This window comes from Oncorhynchus masou, chromosome 12, assembly GCF_036934945.1.
Source record: "Oncorhynchus masou masou isolate Uvic2021 chromosome 12, UVic_Omas_1.1, whole genome shotgun sequence".
NCBI classification, from domain to species: domain Eukaryota; kingdom Metazoa; phylum Chordata; class Actinopteri; order Salmoniformes; family Salmonidae; genus Oncorhynchus; species Oncorhynchus masou.
The window spans coordinates 71,660,026-71,677,665 of NC_088223.1; the positions used below are offsets into that span (position 1 = coordinate 71,660,026).

General features: G+C 40.7%; 2 protein-coding genes across 3 annotated transcripts; one reads left to right on the top strand and one right to left on the bottom strand.

Moving 5' to 3' along the window:
- The first annotated feature begins 21 nt into the window (after positions 1 to 21).
- Positions 22 to 15,672, top strand: pigp (phosphatidylinositol glycan anchor biosynthesis, class P). 2 transcript variants are annotated; one of them, XM_064981889.1, is made up of 6 exons: positions 22 to 147; positions 246 to 333; positions 519 to 591; positions 788 to 906; positions 13,804 to 13,902; positions 15,127 to 15,672. In XM_064981889.1, exons 2-6 carry the CDS (start codon positions 252 to 254, stop codon positions 15,147 to 15,149), a joined length of 396 nt encoding a protein of 131 aa, XP_064837961.1. In that variant the 5' UTR covers positions 22 to 147; positions 246 to 251; the 3' UTR covers positions 15,150 to 15,672. The 2 variants fall into 2 exon arrangements, with proteins under 2 accessions (XP_064837961.1, XP_064837962.1); XM_064981890.1 differs by lacking the exons at positions 13,804 to 13,902; positions 15,127 to 15,672 and adding an exon at positions 1,390 to 1,840.
- On the bottom strand, positions 12,282 to 13,879 carry ripply3 (ripply transcriptional repressor 3). The gene is made up of 4 exons (XM_064981888.1): positions 13,740 to 13,879; positions 13,594 to 13,654; positions 13,306 to 13,379; positions 12,282 to 13,093 (listed from the first exon to the last, which is right to left on the bottom strand). Exons 1-4 carry the CDS (start codon positions 13,841 to 13,843, stop codon positions 12,886 to 12,888), a joined length of 447 nt encoding a protein of 148 aa, XP_064837960.1. The 5' UTR covers positions 13,844 to 13,879; the 3' UTR covers positions 12,282 to 12,885.
- Positions 15,673 to 17,640: the final 1,968 nt, after the last annotated feature.

Below are 17,640 nucleotides of genomic sequence, written 5' to 3' on the forward strand. Positions count from 1 at the left end.
ATGACAAAGTCACATGACAAAGTTACCAACATCCACTTCCGGAATGTAGAGAAACAAAATAATAAAGATGGTTAGAAGATTCCCTTCCTAGCCCTACGAAAAAGCGTCACGTCTCTGTATCTTCGAACGAAGCATGCTGATGTTGTGGTGAATATATGTAATCATACATATAGCCTGTTACAACCAATCAATTCAGCTGTGTTATATTTAACTCTATCTCATCTCTCTTTTCTATGTTGATTCAGATTGTCATGGTGGAAAATTCTCCCTCCCCCCTGCCAGAAAGAGCCATCTACGGCTTTGTTCTGTTCCTTGGCTCACAATTTGGCTTCTGTAAGTCCCCATCATATGTCCTTTGTGTTTAGTCTGTTTAAGGCAATTACTGTTGAAGTTGGGGATTCAATGCCATATCATTGTCTGTAGGCTATGTGAAAATGCCAATGTGCTCTCAGATGTAGTGTCAATCAGAATTGTTTTATTTACTTTATGTTTTTGACCCTCTTCTGCTCCTTCTGCAGGTTTGTATTTGGTGTGGGCCTATGTACCAGATGAATGGCTTCATTCAATAGGGCTTACTTACTGGCCTCAAAAGTAAGTCAATCGAAATGAGACCACTGAACATGTTTATGATTTACTTAATAATCCATATAGACAAATAATACATTATATCAGGTAGAGCTACATTACTGAACTTATTGACAATCTGCTAGTCTTTTTCCTTGATACCTGTATATTACCCATGATTGTCCTGAGTTTATTTTTTATATCCCGTCTGCTGTCTCTGTAGGTATTGGGCTGTTGCTGTGCCAATCTATCTGCTAGCTGCAGTAGTAGTCTGTATAGTCATGTTGTTTGGGGTGAACATGATTAACACTGCTCCACTCAGCTCAGTGGACAACATAACAGGTAAGCATCAAGCAGCTGGAGACTGACTGTATGGACACAATGTCTATACAGTCAGTTGGAATTACTGTATGTCTGATCTGAAAGTATAATTCGTGAGAATCTTCATTGTAAGATTTCAGTATACCAGACCTGTGTGAGTGCCGGAAATGTTTTCCCTTGATTTTCATGGTAACTTACTTCAGAAATCAGGTTCATCTGGTTCCTCCAGATGTCTGGAAAGTTCTACAATCATTCTGTTGTTGTGAATTCATATCTTTGTCCTGGTTTTAAACCAAGAAGTCCCATTTGACATGAAAATAAAAACTCCAAAATTGTATATCACAAGACAATTAGACTAACAGATGACAGTATTTACTACCTAGAAGTTTTTAGCGCTAAAGGATTTTGTACCATGGATTTGTTTTCTATTAGTTTTTCTAATATCTGCCTCTTAGTCTAGTAACCTTCACTGTAACCTATAGCCTACCTTATTGTCTTGAACAGATGTCTATGCCAGAGGTCAGCGGATAGATGATTGCCAGAAGAGGGCCATACCCAGATTAAAGGATGTTTCCATCAGTGAAGTGAACAGAATTTTTTATTTATCACCTCAATGACAACCAGATTTGTTGCAAAGTGAATACGGGACCAGAAAGTATGGCATTACCTCAGTGAGGATGCTGACTAAGAAAATTAACAAATAGATGATTGATGCAGTGTTTTATATGCACTGCAGAGATAATTGCTTGATGGAAAAGTGTTTTCTCATATGATCTTTATTTAGTATTTGTCAAGAGCTACAGTTTTTTCCCCCTATTGTAAATGTCTTTCAAATTATTTCCTTTTTTTTATTGGAATTTTCATTTTGTGGTTTAAATGATTTGGGCCTGGATTCACAAGTCGTCTGAAAAATAAATCTCAGAAGCTCCTCAAGAAGAGCATTCCGTAGAAAGTTCTTGGATGCAATTTTGTAACATTTATCACAAACTTCACACACATTTTCATGTTAATATGTTCATTATCTTCTTGTTTTAAAACCAGGTGAACTGATCTTAATTATTGTATTTGTGCTTTTTGGTTTAACTTATATAGGATTCCAGGCTGTGGATATGCTGTTGATCAATGGTATTAATCTTAAAACATACCTGCATGATATACGAGGGTCCTGTGTGGCTCAGTCGGTAGAGCATGGCGCTTGCAACGCCAAGTGTCGTGGGTTCGATTCCCGCTGGGGCCACCCATATGTAAAAGTAGTGGCCCCAGCCGACTTGTAAGTCGCTTTGGACAAAAGCGTCTGCTAAATGGGATATATTATATTATTATTATATAAGGTATTGCGCGCCTGAGGTAGAGTACCTCATGGTAAACTGTAGACCACACTTCGTACCAAGAGTTTTCATCTATGTTATTCATAGCTGTCTATTTACCACCACATACCGATTCAAGGACCGCACTCAACGAGCTGTATAAGTCCATAAGCAAACAAGAAAATGCTCATCTAGAAGCGGTGCTCCTAGTGCCCAGGGACTTGCAATGCATGCAGATTTAAATCCGTTGTACCTAATTTCTACAAGCATGTCACGTGCAACCAGAGGGAAAAAACTAGACCACCTTAACTCCACACACAGAGACGTATACAAAGCTTGCCCACCTTTTGGCAAATCTGACCATAATCCTATCCTCCTGATTCCTGCTTATAAGCAAAAAAGCAGGAAGTACCAGTGACTCACTCAATTCGGAAGTGGTCAGATGATGCTACTCTACAGGACTATTTTGCTAGCACAGACTGGACTATGTTCCGGGATTCATCCAAAGGTATTGAGGAGTATACCACCTCAGTCACCAGCTTCATCGATAAATGCATTGAAGATATCGTCTCCACAGTACCCATATGTACATATCACAACCAGAAGCCGCGGATTACAGGTAACAACTGCACCGAGCTAAAGACTAGAGCTGTTGCTTTCAAGGAGTTGAACACTAATCCGGACGCTTATACCCTCAGACAAACCATCAGACAAGCAAAGCGTCAACGCAGGACTAAGATTGAATTGTACCTCACCGGCTCTGACGCTCGTTGGATGTGGCAGGGCTTGAAAACTATTACATACTACAAAGGGAAACCCAGCCGCGAGCTGCCCAGTATCGCAAGCCTATCAGACTAGTTAAATGCCTTTTATGCTCGCTTTGAGGCAAACAAAACTGAAGCATGCATGAGAGCACTAGCTGTTCCGGATGACTGTGTGATCACGCTCTCCGTAGCCAATGTGAGCAAAACATTTTAAATAGGTCAACATTCACAAGGCCAGAAAGATTACAGGGATGTGTACTCAGAACATGCGAAGACTAACTGGCAGGTGTCTTCACTGACATTTTCAACCTCTCCCTGACCAAGTCTGTAATTCTGTAATACCTACATGTTTCAAGCAGACCACCATAGTCCCTGTGCCCAAGGAAGTGAAGATAAGCTGCCTAAATGACCACCACCCCGTAGCACTCACGTCGGTAGCCATGAAGTGCTTTGAAAGGCTGGTCGTGGCTCACTTCAACACCATCATCCTGGAAACCATAGACCCACTCCAATTCGCATACCACCCCAACAGATCCACAGATGACACAATCTAAAGCGCACTCCACCCTGCCCTTTCCCACCTGGACAAAAATAACACCTATGTATTAAGCTGTTCATTGACTACAGCTCAGCGTTCAACACCATACAACTCACACAGCTCATCACTAAGCTAAGGACCCTGGGACTGAACACCTCCCTTTGCAACTGGATCCTGGATTTCCTGACGGGCTGCCCCCAGGTGGTAAGAGTAGAGACAACACATCTGCCATGCTGATCCTTAACACTGGGGCCCCTCAGAAGTGTGTGCTTAGTACCCTCCTGTACTCCCTGTTTACCTACGACTGCGTGGCCAAGTACAACACCAACGCCATCATTAAGTTTGCTGATGACACCGGTGGTAGGCCTGATCACAAACAACCACGAGGAGGTCAGACCTGGAAGTGTGGTGCCAGGGCAACAACCTCTCCCTCAACATGAGCGAAACAAAGGAGCTGATTGTGGACTACAGGAAAATGAGGGCCGAACACGCCCCCATTCACATCGACGGGGCTGTAGTTGAGCGGGTCGAGAGTTTCAAGTTCCTTGGTGCCCACACCACCAACAAACTATCATGGTCCAACACCTTTTTCCCCTCAGGAGACTGAAAAGATTTGGCATGGGTCCCCAGATCCTCCAAAAAGTTATACAGCTGCACCATCAAGAGCATCCTAACTGGTTGCATAACGGTCTAGTATGGCAACTGCTCGGCATCCGACCGTAAGGCACACCGCCCAGTACATCACTGGGGCCAAGCTTCCTGTAATCCAGGACCTACAGTGGGGCAAAAAAGTATTTAGTCAGCCACCAATTGTGCAAGTTCTCCCACTTAAAAAGATGAGAGGCCTGTAATTTTCATCATAGGTACACTTCAACTATGACAGAGAAAATGAGAAAAGAAAATCACATTGTAGGATTTTTAATTAATTTATTTGCAAATTATGGTGGAAAATAAGTAACAATGACAGAGGTCAAATGTTTTCTGTAAGTCTTCACAAGGTGTTCACACACTGTTGCTGGTATTTTGGGCCATTCCTCCATGCAGATCTCCTCTAGAGCAGTGATGTTTTGGGGCTGTTGCTGGGCAACACAGACTTTCAACTCCCTCCAAAGATGTTCTATGGGGTTGAAATCTGGAAACAGGCTCGGCCACTCCAGGACCTTGAAATGCTTCTTACGAAGCCACTCCTTCGTTGCCCGGGCGGTGTGTTTGGGATCATTGTCATGCTGAAAGACCCAGCCACGTTTCATCTTCAATGCCCTTGCTGATGGAAGGAGGTTTTCACTCAAAATCTCACAATACATGGCCCCATTCATTCTTTCCTTTACATGGTTCAGTCGTCCTGGTCCCTTTGCAGAAAAACAGCCCCAAAGCATGATGTTTCCACCCCCATGCTTCACAGTAGGTATGGTGTTCTTTGGATGCAACTCAGCATTTTTTTGTACCAAAAAGTTATATTTTGGTTTCATCTGACCATATGACATTCTCCCAATCTTCTTCTGGATCATCCAAATGCTCTCTAGCAAACTTCAGACGGGCCTGGACATGTACTGGCTTAAGCAGGGGGACACGTCTGGCACTGCAGGATTTGAGTCCCTGGCGGCGTAGTGTGTTACTGATGGTAGGCTTTGTTACTTTGGTCTCAGGTCTCTGCAGGTCATTCCCTAGGTCCCCCCCGTGTGGTTCTCGGATTTTTGCTCACCGTTCTTGTGATCATTTTGACCCCATGGGGTGAGATCTTGCGTGGAGCCCCAGATCGAGGGAGATTATCAGTGGTCTTGTATGTCTTCTATTTCCTAATAATTGCTCCCACAGTTGATTTCTTCAAACCAAGCTGCTTACCTATTGCAGATTCAGTCTTCCCAGCCTGGTGCAGGTCTACAATTTTGTTTCTGGTGTATTTTGACAGCTCTTTGGTCTTGGCCATAGTGGAGTTTGTAGTGTGACTGTTTGAGGTTGTGGACAGGTGTCTTTTATACTGATAAGTTCAAACAGGTGCCATTAATACAGGTAATGAGTGGAGGACAGAGGAAACTATTAAAGTTACAGGTCTGTGAGAGCCAGAAATTTTGCTTGTTTGTAGGTGACCAAATAATTATTTTCCACCATAATTTGCAAATAAATTCATAAAAAATCCTACAATGTGATTTTCTGGATTTTTTTTTCTTCCCATTTTGTCTGTCATAGTTGAAGTGTACCTATGATGAAAATTACAGGCCTCTCTCATCTTTTTAAGTGGGGGACCTTGCACAATTGGTGGCTGACTAAATACTTTTTTGCCCCACTGTATATACTAGGCGGTGTCAGAGGAAGGCTCAACGTATTTTTAAAAACTACAGTCACCCAAGTCATAGACTGTTCTCTCTGCTACCACACAGCAAGTGGTACTGGAGCGCCAAGTTTAGGTCTAAAAGGCTCCATAACAGGTTCTACCCACAAGCCATAAGACTGCTGAAAAATTAGTTCGGGTGGCCATTTGATTATTTACATTGACACCCCCCCCCCCCCTTTATTTTTACACTATGCATAGTCACTTTACCCCTGCCTACATGTACAAATGACCTCAACTAACCTGTACCCCCGCACATTGACTCGGTACCGGTACCCCCTGTTTATAGCCTTTTTATTTTATTGTTTTACTTTTTATTTTTTACTCAAGATTATATAGTAAATTATTTTCTTAGCTCTATTTCTTGAACTGCATTGTTGGTTAAGGGCTCGTAAGTAACCATTTCACGGTAAGGTCTACTACACCTGTTGTATTCGGCGCATGTGACAAATAAAATTTGATTAGATTTTTAATGGTCAACCATCCACTGTATTGAGCCTGTTGTCTTGGTGAAGGCTTGGGACAAACAGAGGGCAGTTTTGTCGCCATAACTGGCATCACTCCTCAGGTTAAGGTTTTTAGATGCACCTTTTCCATCACCTCCATGTGACAGGACAAATATTTGACTTGCAGATGAACCCTGGGCAGCCAGGTGACCTGACCACAGCAGCTTGCACATCATCTGCTCTTCAACATCGTTTGATAATCCATCATCACCGACCACTCGACTAACTAATGAAAATGCAGATGGAAAAGGTTGTGTAATGGAATGTATAGAATTAGGGGTGCTGTGTGGAACGAGACGAGTTGGTCTTATGTTAATCCAATGACTATTGATAAGTCATAAATATGAGATCATTGACTTCTCTATTTTAGAATGCATTAACCTTTGGATGATCTAAATCAAGTATTATGCTTGTGCTTCTATGATGTGCTCCATTCAGTTGGTGAGGAGAGTAGGTTTATGACCTTCTGAACTCATCAGACTGCAAGTGAAATGGTCACCTCACTATCTCCTCATCTTCAGGATTTCGCTGAGACTCCTCAATCAGTCTGCTGCCCACCTCAGTGACCAAGCCACCCACTGGGGCCTGACAACCCCCTATCCTCTCCTCTCGGCCCTAGCCTGTCCCAGCCAGCCCACCAGACAGGTCAGCCGGCCACCTCAGCCAGGCCGCCCAGATAAACTATCATAAACAAACAAGAGGTTGGGATCAGATGGCTGGCCAGAGTTTAACCTCTGGAGGGCCACCAGGTCCTTCAGCCTTGCTTGGAAACCAAGCTGGACCTGATGATGGAGAGACCACTGCCATTCCCCCTTGTGAGTGTGTGGTTGTTTTTGGGGGGGGGGGGTTGGGGCCAGGCGAAAGGCCATGCTGTCCAGTCAGTTGAGAGCTAAACTTGCCCCAATCTCACCTTTAGCCCAGGCTTTGATCACTGGATCCAGTATCATTAGGAGTGATTAGGGAGTGACCAATCCAACTTATTTCCAATGGTTTTCCAACTGTTTTCTGATCACTCTGAGTTCCAGGGAAATATTCAGTGGTGGACCATAATGTTTAGAAGATCCCATATAAGATCATCACAACATTAGTCACTGTAAATTAATTTGTATACCTTTTGTCTGCCATTGAAATTCATTGTTATTCATGTGAGAGATGTTCTTTTCTACACTGAGTGTACAAAACATGAACACCTTCCTAATATTGTGTTGCACGCCTTTTGCCCTCAGAACAGCCTCAATTTGTCGGGGCATGTCCTCTACAAGGTTTCGAAAGTGTTCCACAGGGATGCGGGCCCATGTTAACTCCAATGCTTCCCATAATTGTGTCAAATTAGCTGGATGCCCTTTGGGTGGTGGATCATTCTTGATACACAAAGGAAACTGTTGAGCATGAAAACCCAGCAAAGTTTTGTCTTTCTCATTCACCCCCTGATTGGAAAACATATACAATCCCTTTCTCAATTGTCGCAAGGCTTAAAAATCCTTCTTTAACCTGTTTCCTCCCCTTCGTCTACACTGATTGAAATGGATTTAACAAAGGACATCAATAAGAGATCATGACTTTCACCTGGTCAGTCTATGCCATGGAATGAGCAGGTGTTCCTAATGTTTTGTCAACTCAATGTATGTACTAAAGAGTCAGTGGATTTGCAGTGTTTGACATATGCCTGTTCCTCGTCCTCTATTTTGCTTATAATGGTTGATTGGATCTGTTTCTTCCCTTTGTAGCATGAGCTTGTACTGGCTTGTCTTAGGGGTTAGCGAGGCCTTCTAGGACCCCAAGGCCTAAATGTTGACAGGTTCATGCCATCTGATTCCATTTGCCTTTGTGTTGCACGGTAATGTCCCTTTGGAGCAATATCTGCTGCCTTAAAAAAAGAGTATTGGTCAGCCCATTTATATTATTGATACTCACTGTGGTGTTTGTATATTTAGGAATATGTTACTTACTAGTTTACTCCCAAATGGGAGTAATGTCCTGAATAGCAAATACCTCTAATAATCCATGAGCCAGACCCCCAGATTTGGGCAGTTGGACTCACTTGGGCCGATGATAGTGATTTCTTTAAAGGTGTATGTCCCCAGAGTTGGAAAATATGTGATGGCAGTGCAAGTATGATAGCTTTCTGTGTGGTATCACTCTTTCTTTCATCCCTCCATTCCATTCATTTTTCCCATAGGGATTTTACCCTATGATTAACAATGTCCATATACAACAAGTTATTGCTCGCATATAGCCTTTAATCATATATCATTGGCAGTTATCCATCAGTTACATTTTCGGAAAGCTCAGATCAATAGAACTTTGACTTTGACCTCTAGGGTACATATCATAATTACCTGTATACATGACTTTTAAACAGAAACCCTGGTACATTTTAAACTTTGTTTGACAAGTGGTTCTGAACGGTCATGAAATTACCTTTTAAATTATATATAATATAACTAACTTTTAAAGCACCAGCTACAACTATTGTTAAAATCTCCCATATTGTGCCATTGACATTAGAATGTTGAATGCTTACCCACATTATTCCTTGTAATGAGGCAGCTATGTTTAAGGATTGTAACTTTTGTAATATGGGCACACACAGCTAGAACAGGGTTTAAAAAACATTTGTAGACAACTGGGCCATCATAGAATTCACTCATTAACCTCAAAGAAGCCTTTTTTTCTAATATGGCTGCCAAACAACTCAATGAGGTCTTATTGGACAATTTTGCATGACCATACCTGTTTGAAATATAATTCTAGTATATCCAAAAATATCTTAAATGTTAATAGTGATGTAGAATACACAACCACGTAAGCCAGGTGTGCCAGATATATAAAGATGTTACATTATTCACATAATTGTTGTAAGAATGTGCCCAAAAGCGATCTAAATGGCTGATTTCTGAAGATATGATAAATAATATTTAATCTTCAAACATAATATTGACATGTACATGTGAATAGTTATGGATGTGAGCTGATTAAAATGATGTTCAATGTTATCCTATTTACTGTTTTCATAAAACAGAGAAACTAGAAATTTGCCGCAAACATTACAATGTAATATTCCATATGAAGGCCTATACGTTTTAACCTGATGATGAGAGCAGAAAACCATTTCATCTAAATTAAAATGCATTCTTACTATGGGGCCATAGCAGATTGGTCTGTTACTAGACTACTAAAAGTAATATAATTGGCCTCAAAAGGCCCAACATTGGATTTTACTACTGTACATTGTAATGGCATGAACAGGGCATGGTTTATGGTCCTCATAATGAAAACAGCTACTAAGATAACATTGATCATTTTAATCAGCTCACATCCATGACTATTCACATGTAGATATCAATTTTACATGTTTGAAGATGAAAATGGCAATTATTAATCATTACATCTTCAGAAATCAGCAAATCATTCTTACAACAGTTATGTGAATAATTTAACAACTTTATATGTCCGGCACACCTAGCTCATGTGGTTGTGTATTCTATGTCACTATGACAAATTTGAGATATTTCTGGGCATACTAAAAATGATATTTCACACAGATATGGTCAAGCAAAATTATCCAATAAGACCCAATTGAGTTGTATGGTGGCCATATTGGAAAAAGGCTTCTGTGGGGTTAATGGGTGAATTCTGTGATGGCCCTGTATCTACAAATCTTTTTAAAAGCCTGTTTAAGCTGTGTGTTTGCAATTTGGTGCTTCTATTACCAAAGTAAAAATCCAAAAACATAGCTACCCCATCACATGGAATTCTATGGCTAAGCTTCTTCAAACATTCTAATGTCAATGGTACAACATGGGGCGATTAAAAAAAAAATGTCATGACCTTTCAGAACCACTTCTGAAACAAAGTTAAAAACGTATCAGGGTTTCCGTTTTAAAGCCATTTATATAGGTAATTCGGATATACAGTTGAAGTCGGAAGTATAAATACACCTTAGCCAAATACATTTAAACTCAGTTTTTCCCAATTCCTGACGTTTAATCCTAGTAAAAATTCCCTGCCTTAGGTCAGTTAGGATCACAACTTTATTTTAACATTGTGAAAAGACAGAATAATAGCAGAGAGAGTGCTTTATTTCAGCTTTTATCTCTTTCATCACATTCCGAGTGGGTCAGAAGTTTACATACACTCAATTAGTATTTTGTAGCATTGCCTTTAAATTGTTTAACTTGGGTCAAACGTTTTGGGTAGCCTTCCACAATAAGTTGGGTGAATTTTGGCCCATTCCTCTTGACAGAGCTGGTGTAACTGAGTCAGATTTGTAGGCCTCCTTGCTTGCACACGCTTTTTCAGTTCTGCCCACAAATTTTCTATAGGATTGAGGTCAGGGCTTTGTGATGGCCACTCCAATATCTTGACTTTGTTGTCCTTAAGCCATTTTGCCACGACTTTGTAAGTATGCTTGGGGTCATTGTCCATTTGGAAGACCCATTTGCGACCAAGCTTTAACTTCCTGACTGATGTCTTGACATGTTGCTTCAATATATCCACATAATTTTCCTTCCTCATGGTGTCATATGTATTTTGTGAAGCTCACCAGTCCCTCCTGCAGCAAAGCACCCCCACAACATGATGCTGCCACCCCCGTGCTTCACGGTTGGGATGGGGTTCTTCGGCTTGCCAACACCCCCCTTTTTCCACCAAACATAACGATGGTCATTATGGCCAACAGTTCTATTTTTGTTTCATCAGATCAGAGAACATTTCTCCAAAAAGTACAATCTTTGTCCCCATGTGCACTTGCAAACCGTAGTCTGGCTTTTTTTATGACGGTTATGTCGATATATGACTCGTTTTACTATGGATATAGATACTTCTGCATCTTCACAAGGTCTTTTGCTGTTGTTCTGGGATTGATTTGCACCTTTCGCCCCAAAGTACGTGTATCTCTAGGAGACAGAATGCTTTTCCGTCCTGAGTGGTATGATGGCGACGTGGTCCCATGGTGTTTGTACAGATGATGAACGTGGTACCTTCAGGTGTTTGGAAATTGCTCCCAAGGATGAACCAAACTTGTGGAGGTCTACAAAAAAAATTCTGAGGTCTTGGCTGATTTCTTGTCCCATGATGTCAAGCGAACAGGCACTGAGTTTGAAGGTAGTCCTTGAAATACATCCACAGGTGCACCTCCAATTGATTGACTCAAATTATGTCAATTAGCCTATCAGAAGCTTCTAAAGTCATGACATCATTTTCTGGAATTTTCCAAGCTGTTTAAGGGCACAGTCAACTTACTGTATGAAACTTCTGACCCACTGGAATTGTGATACAGTGAATTATAAGTGAAATAATCTGTTTGTAAACAATTGTTGGAAAAATTACTTGTGCCATGGACAAAGTAGACGTCCTAACCAACTTTCCAAAACTATAGTTTGTTAACAAGAAATTTGTGGAGTGGTTGAAAAACGAGTTTTAATGACTCCAAACTAAGTGTATGTAAACTTCTGATTTCAACTGTATACCCTAGAGGTCAAAGGTCAAATTGACTCTGAATCTAAGCTTTCCAATTATATATGATCAAAGGTTATAAGCGAGCAATAACTTGTTGTATACTGACATTGTCATAGGGTAAAAAAAGAAAGAGTGATAACACATAGCGGTGCAGCAATGGTAGCTTGCTATCACACATTTTCCATCTCTAGGAACCCAGACATTGTCGGTTCAATTGAGCTCAACCGACCCCCCCCCCCCCACCCTCTGGCTCATGGACTATAAAATCAATACTCAACCTTGATGACTAAATCAGCTAGTCTGGGTGGTTGTTATTTCTTATGTGTCTATGGTTATGACATTAATAGGACATAGAGAAGCTTATCATTCATGTCCCATTGGAAATTACTTCTGTCTTGTCTGAAGGTATAATAAAGGCTCTGACATGTGAATCAAACTTGAACAAAAGTATTCATCCACGTCCACAAGAAGTGCAGGAAAATTATACAATTTTGAAATAAATGTTTATTGCTTAACTCAAATGCTAAAATAATTGAAATTAATAAAGAAAAAGGCCTTTTTAAGTTTACTTTGCATCCATACCAACATATTCACTAATTAGCTAAGCACATTAATACTCAATTCTATCCACATACATTCTTTACATTTCAACCAACAAACCATCTACACAGTAACTCAAATGTCCAGCAATTTATAACACACTTTTTCATAAACAAATAAAAAATTATTATAAATACAAAAGGTAGAAAGCAGAGAAAATGTTTCACTACAAACAAAAAAGGAGGGACCAGCACAAGGCCAACTTGAGTTTGCATGACAAGGTCCTGAGAACATAGGACGTTGTCAAGGAAAATGGCCATATCTGGGTTAAAGGTGTGTTGACACTGAGCTGGTGTAAACAGAATCACCTCAGTGAGGCCAACTGCAGCCAGTGACCTGGCCTTTCCCGGCTTCCTGTGGCTGTCTCAGGTGAACACCTTGGATCCTCTACTAGACCCTCACCATGGAAGTAGCATATCTCCTGTGACCTGCTGCACTGTCTCTCTCCCTTGTCCAATCACCCCTGCTTGTTTCCAAAACAGCAAAGACTAACTACCTATGAATTCTCTCTGAGGGGATGGGACCTGTGATCCAAACTGAGTGAATTAACCTCCAGCTCTTCCTCCATATCTTCATCATTGTCTTCCTCAGAGCTGGAGTCATCGTTGTAGAAGTGGAGAGTGGCTTGGACAGGGAAACTGTCCAAGACCTTCTTCCCCAAATGAGACAGATATTCCTCAGTCCTGGACTTTGGCATGAAGAGCCTATGGATCAGATGAATGTATTTAGTATTTTAAAATACATCAGTGTTTTACTATTTAAAGAAAGTAGAATATAAAACAATTGTCTTCATGAAGTTGATAGTAACATCAAATCATCAAATTGATTCAGGACACAGCTCTTTTCCCAAAATGTGTCTCAATGTAGTCACAATACCAACTTGCTTTCTTCCCTCAACTGCTAACAGTCTACATACCTGGCAGGGTGCTGGAATCCATGGGCACCTTTGTTCATCTGTCTGGTTCTTGATGACACATTCCCTTGGCCAAACTAAAGAGGACAAGAAGGCATGATCATTTTCAACTCAAATTAACAGACCTATATAATAAAATAATATAGCATTGCCAAGGACCTGCGACAGTTAAGTATTAGATACTCTTGTTCACTAGACTACAGGTTTCTTGTGCTGATAGGTTGGATGAAATTGAATTATTTTATAATTTAATTGTAGGCCTTAAGCAGTTGCAGAAGGGAATGCCCTTACTTTATCTAGAAGTCCAGTTTCTCTGTGACAGGGAATCCATGGTCTCCATATTACTGGATAACTGTAAATGTTGAAAACAATTTATTGAAGTGATTTTTACTTCCACATTCCAAGTAGGTTAAGTAGGCTAAAGATACCTTTCATACCTTTGAAGTGGCTCTTCAGTCTCCGCGTATCGTCTCATGCAACTCATTGGTTTGGCTTTCATAGTGAGCGACGGCAGCTGCGTATCCAGACCAAGAGGGAGCATCTTCTGTCCTCGACTGACCCACTACCTGAAAACTCCGAGACTGAGAGGCATATGGTCAGGTATGCTGTTTATCAAGGTTTTCTCATCTTGACCGTTCACTTGAATAAACAAAAGTGGAGTTGTGTGGGGGAGTCTGAGATCTGTCTTCAGCTGTCAAGTTGCAGGTCCCCTTCCTCCACTGGTCCCTTAAGGATATGGAAATGGAAGCTTTTCAAATGATGATCATGAAAAGTTAGTTATTCAGATATAAAAGCAATTATTTTTTGTTGTTCTCTTTTTCATTATGTTTAACTTTTCGGCCCTGGCTGTCTCTGCATTTATTTTATAGGGCTATCCTATAGTTCTTGGTAAGTGTACAGGTAACATGCATTTGTACTGGACACAATTAGATTGAATGGATTAGAATTAGTTTAATTCTCATTTAAGGAAAGAAATTGTATAACATTTGGTGAGTTGAGGAACAGTTATAGCCTCTCACATTGTGTATTTTCTTCTCATATAAATTTGAATTTTTCTTTCCCTGATAAAGTTGCAAATAATCTCTCTCTCGCTTTCAATTTCAATTCAATTTAAGGGGCTTTTTTGGCATGTGAAACATATGTTTACATTGCCAAAGCAAGTGAAATAGATAATAAACAAAAGTGAAATAAACAATTAAAAAAAATTGCAGTAAAAATTACTCACAAAAGTTCCAAAAGAATAAAGACATTTGAAATGTCATATTATGTGCAAATAGTTAAAGTAAAAAAGGGAAAATAAATAAACATAAAAATGGGTTGTATTTACAATGGTGTTTGTTCTTCACTGGTTGCCCTTTTCTTGTGGCAACAGGTCACAAATCTTGCTGCTATGATGGCACAATGTGGTATTTCAACGAATAGATATGGGAGTTTACAAAATTGGGTTTGCTTTCTAATTCTTTGTGGGTCTGTGTAATCTGAGGGAAATATGTGTTTCTAATACGGTCATACATTTAGCAGGTTAGGAAATGCAGCTCACTTTCCACCTCATTTTGTGGGCAGCATGCACACAGCCTGTCTTCTCTTGAGAGCCAGATCTGCCTACGGCAGCCTTTCTCAATAGCAAGGCTATGCTCAAGGAGTCTGTACATAGCTTTCCTTAAGTTTGGGTCAGTCACAGTGGTCAGGTATTCTGCCACTGTGTACTCTCTGTTTAGGGCCAAAAATGTGTCAAGTAATTATCTTTTTGTTCTCACAATTTGGTTGGGACTAATTGTGTTGCTGTCCTGGGGCTCTTTGGGGTCTGTTTGTGTTTGTGAACAGGGCCCCAGGACCAGCTTTCTTAGAGGACTCTTCTCCAGGCTCATCAGGTTAGTTTGAGAAACAGACGCCTCACAAGTCTTCAACTGGCAGCTTCATTAAATAGTACCTGCAAAACACCAGTCTCAACGTCAACAGTGAAGAGGCGACTCTGGGATGCTAACCTTCTTTTGTGACACATTCAGAGCTCTGTTTTTCCCATGATTTAATCCTCTCGTGTATGATAGGTTTGGCCTGCCTCACTAACTACGCCTTTTGCCTATTCACCGCCTGTACTTTAGCCTATCAAATTTCCTGTTATCAACCTATTGCCTGATCTCCCAGATGACGTTACTAGCCTTTTCCCTGCCTGTACTGTTGCCTTTTTGGACCTTCTGCCTGACCTGGACCCAGCTACCTGCCTCCTCCTGTGGTTTGTAAATAAACACCTGCTGCACCCTGTGCTTGAAACCAGCCCTCTGTCTCCCATCGTGTTCATTACAGGTCTTTGTTTCTGGCCATTTTGAGCCTGTAATCAAACCCACAAATGCTGATGCTCCAGATACTCAACTGCTGTGCTAACAGCTGTGCTAACATAATTGCAAAACGGTTTTCTAATGATCAATTAGCCTTTTAAAATGACAAACTTGTATTAGCTAACACAACATGCCATTGGAACACAGGAGTGATGGTTGCTGATAATGGGCCTCTGTACGTCTACCTCTTCCCCATACTGTCTATATTTATTTACTTTTATGCTCTTTTGCACACCAATATCTCTACCTGTACATGACCATCTGATCATTTATCACTCCAGTGTTAATCTGCAAAATTGTAATTATTGGCCTACCTCTTCATTCCTTTTGCACACAATGTATATAGACTCTCTTTTTTTCTATTGTCTTATTGACTTGTTAATTGTTTACTCCATGTGTAACTCTGTGTTGTTGTCTGTTCACACTGCTATGCTTTATCTTGGCCAGGTCGCAGTTGCAAATGAGAACTTGTTCTCAACTAGCATACCTGGTTAAATAAAGGTGAAATAAAATAAAATAAATTAAATGTAGATATTCCTTTAGAAATCTACTATTTCCAGCTACAATAGTCATTTACAACATTAACAATGTCTACACTGTATTTCTGATCAATTTGATGTTTTTTAATTTGAATTTAATTTGAATTTAATTTCAATGGACAAAAAATTTGCTTTTCTTTCAAAAACACGGACATTTCTAAGTGACCCCAAACTTTTGAACGGTAGTGTATATGCGACCAAACATATCTGTTTGGTAAAGAAGAGTACTCCATGACAACCCACTAGGCAAAAACTGGTTGAATCAATGCAGTTTCCACTTCATTTCAACCCAAATGAGGACGTTGGATCAAACAACTGTGGAAAACTGATTGGATTTGCAAAAAGTCATCAACCTAAGGGAATTTTGTTATTTTGTCACCTAACTTTTAACCTAAATTCAATGACTAGTAATGGTGTCGGAGGGGGTGACTGCTGTTTTACGAGCTCCTAACCAACTGTGCTATTTTGTTTTTTCACATTGTTTGTAACTTATTTTGCACATAATGTTGCTGCTTCCATCTCCTACTACCGAAAACAGCTTCTGGACATCAGAACAGCGATTACTCGAACTGGACAAAGATTTTTTCTTTAACGAGTCAGACACGAAGGAGTGCACGCTAACCAAGGTTGCCAGGTGCACGTGTTTCCTCCGACACATTGATGCAAGAAGCAATGCGGCTTGGTTGGGTTGTCCTTCGGAGGACGCATGGCTTTCGACCCTCGTCTCTCCCGAGCCCGTACGGGAGTTGTAGCGATGAGGCAAGATAGTAATTACTAACAATTGGATACCACGAAATTGGTGAGAAAAGGGGGTAAAAATTAACAAATTAAAAGGCAAAGCGGCAAAACAGAACTAAGATTGAATCCTACTACACCGGCTTTGACGCTCGTCGGATGTTTTTATTTGACCTTTATTTAACTAGGCAAGTCAGTTAAGAACAAATTCTTATTTTCAATGATGGCCTAGGAACAGTGGGTTAACTGCCCGTTCAGGGGCAGAATGACCTTGTCAGCTCGGGGATTTGAACTTGCAACCTTTTTGGTTACTAGTCCAACTCTCTTGTAAGTCGCTCTGGATAAGAGCGTCTGCTAAATGACTTAAATGTAATGTAAATGTAACCACTAGGCTACCCTGCCGCCCCAGCTGGCAGGGCTTGAAAACTATTACAGAATATAAAGGAAAACCCAGCCCCAAGCTGTCCAGTGATGCGAGCCTACCAGACAAACTAAATGCCTTTTATGCTCACTTTGAGGCAAGCAACACTGAAGCATACATGAGAGCACCAGCCATTCTGGACAACTGTGTGATCACGCTCTCTGAAGCCGATGTGAGCAAGACACAATCTAAAGCGCACTCCGCACTGCCCTTTCCCACCTGGATAAAAGGAACACTGAAAGTTTGAAGTCAGAAGTTTACATACACTTAGGTTGGAGTCATTAAAACTTGTTTTTCAACCACTCCA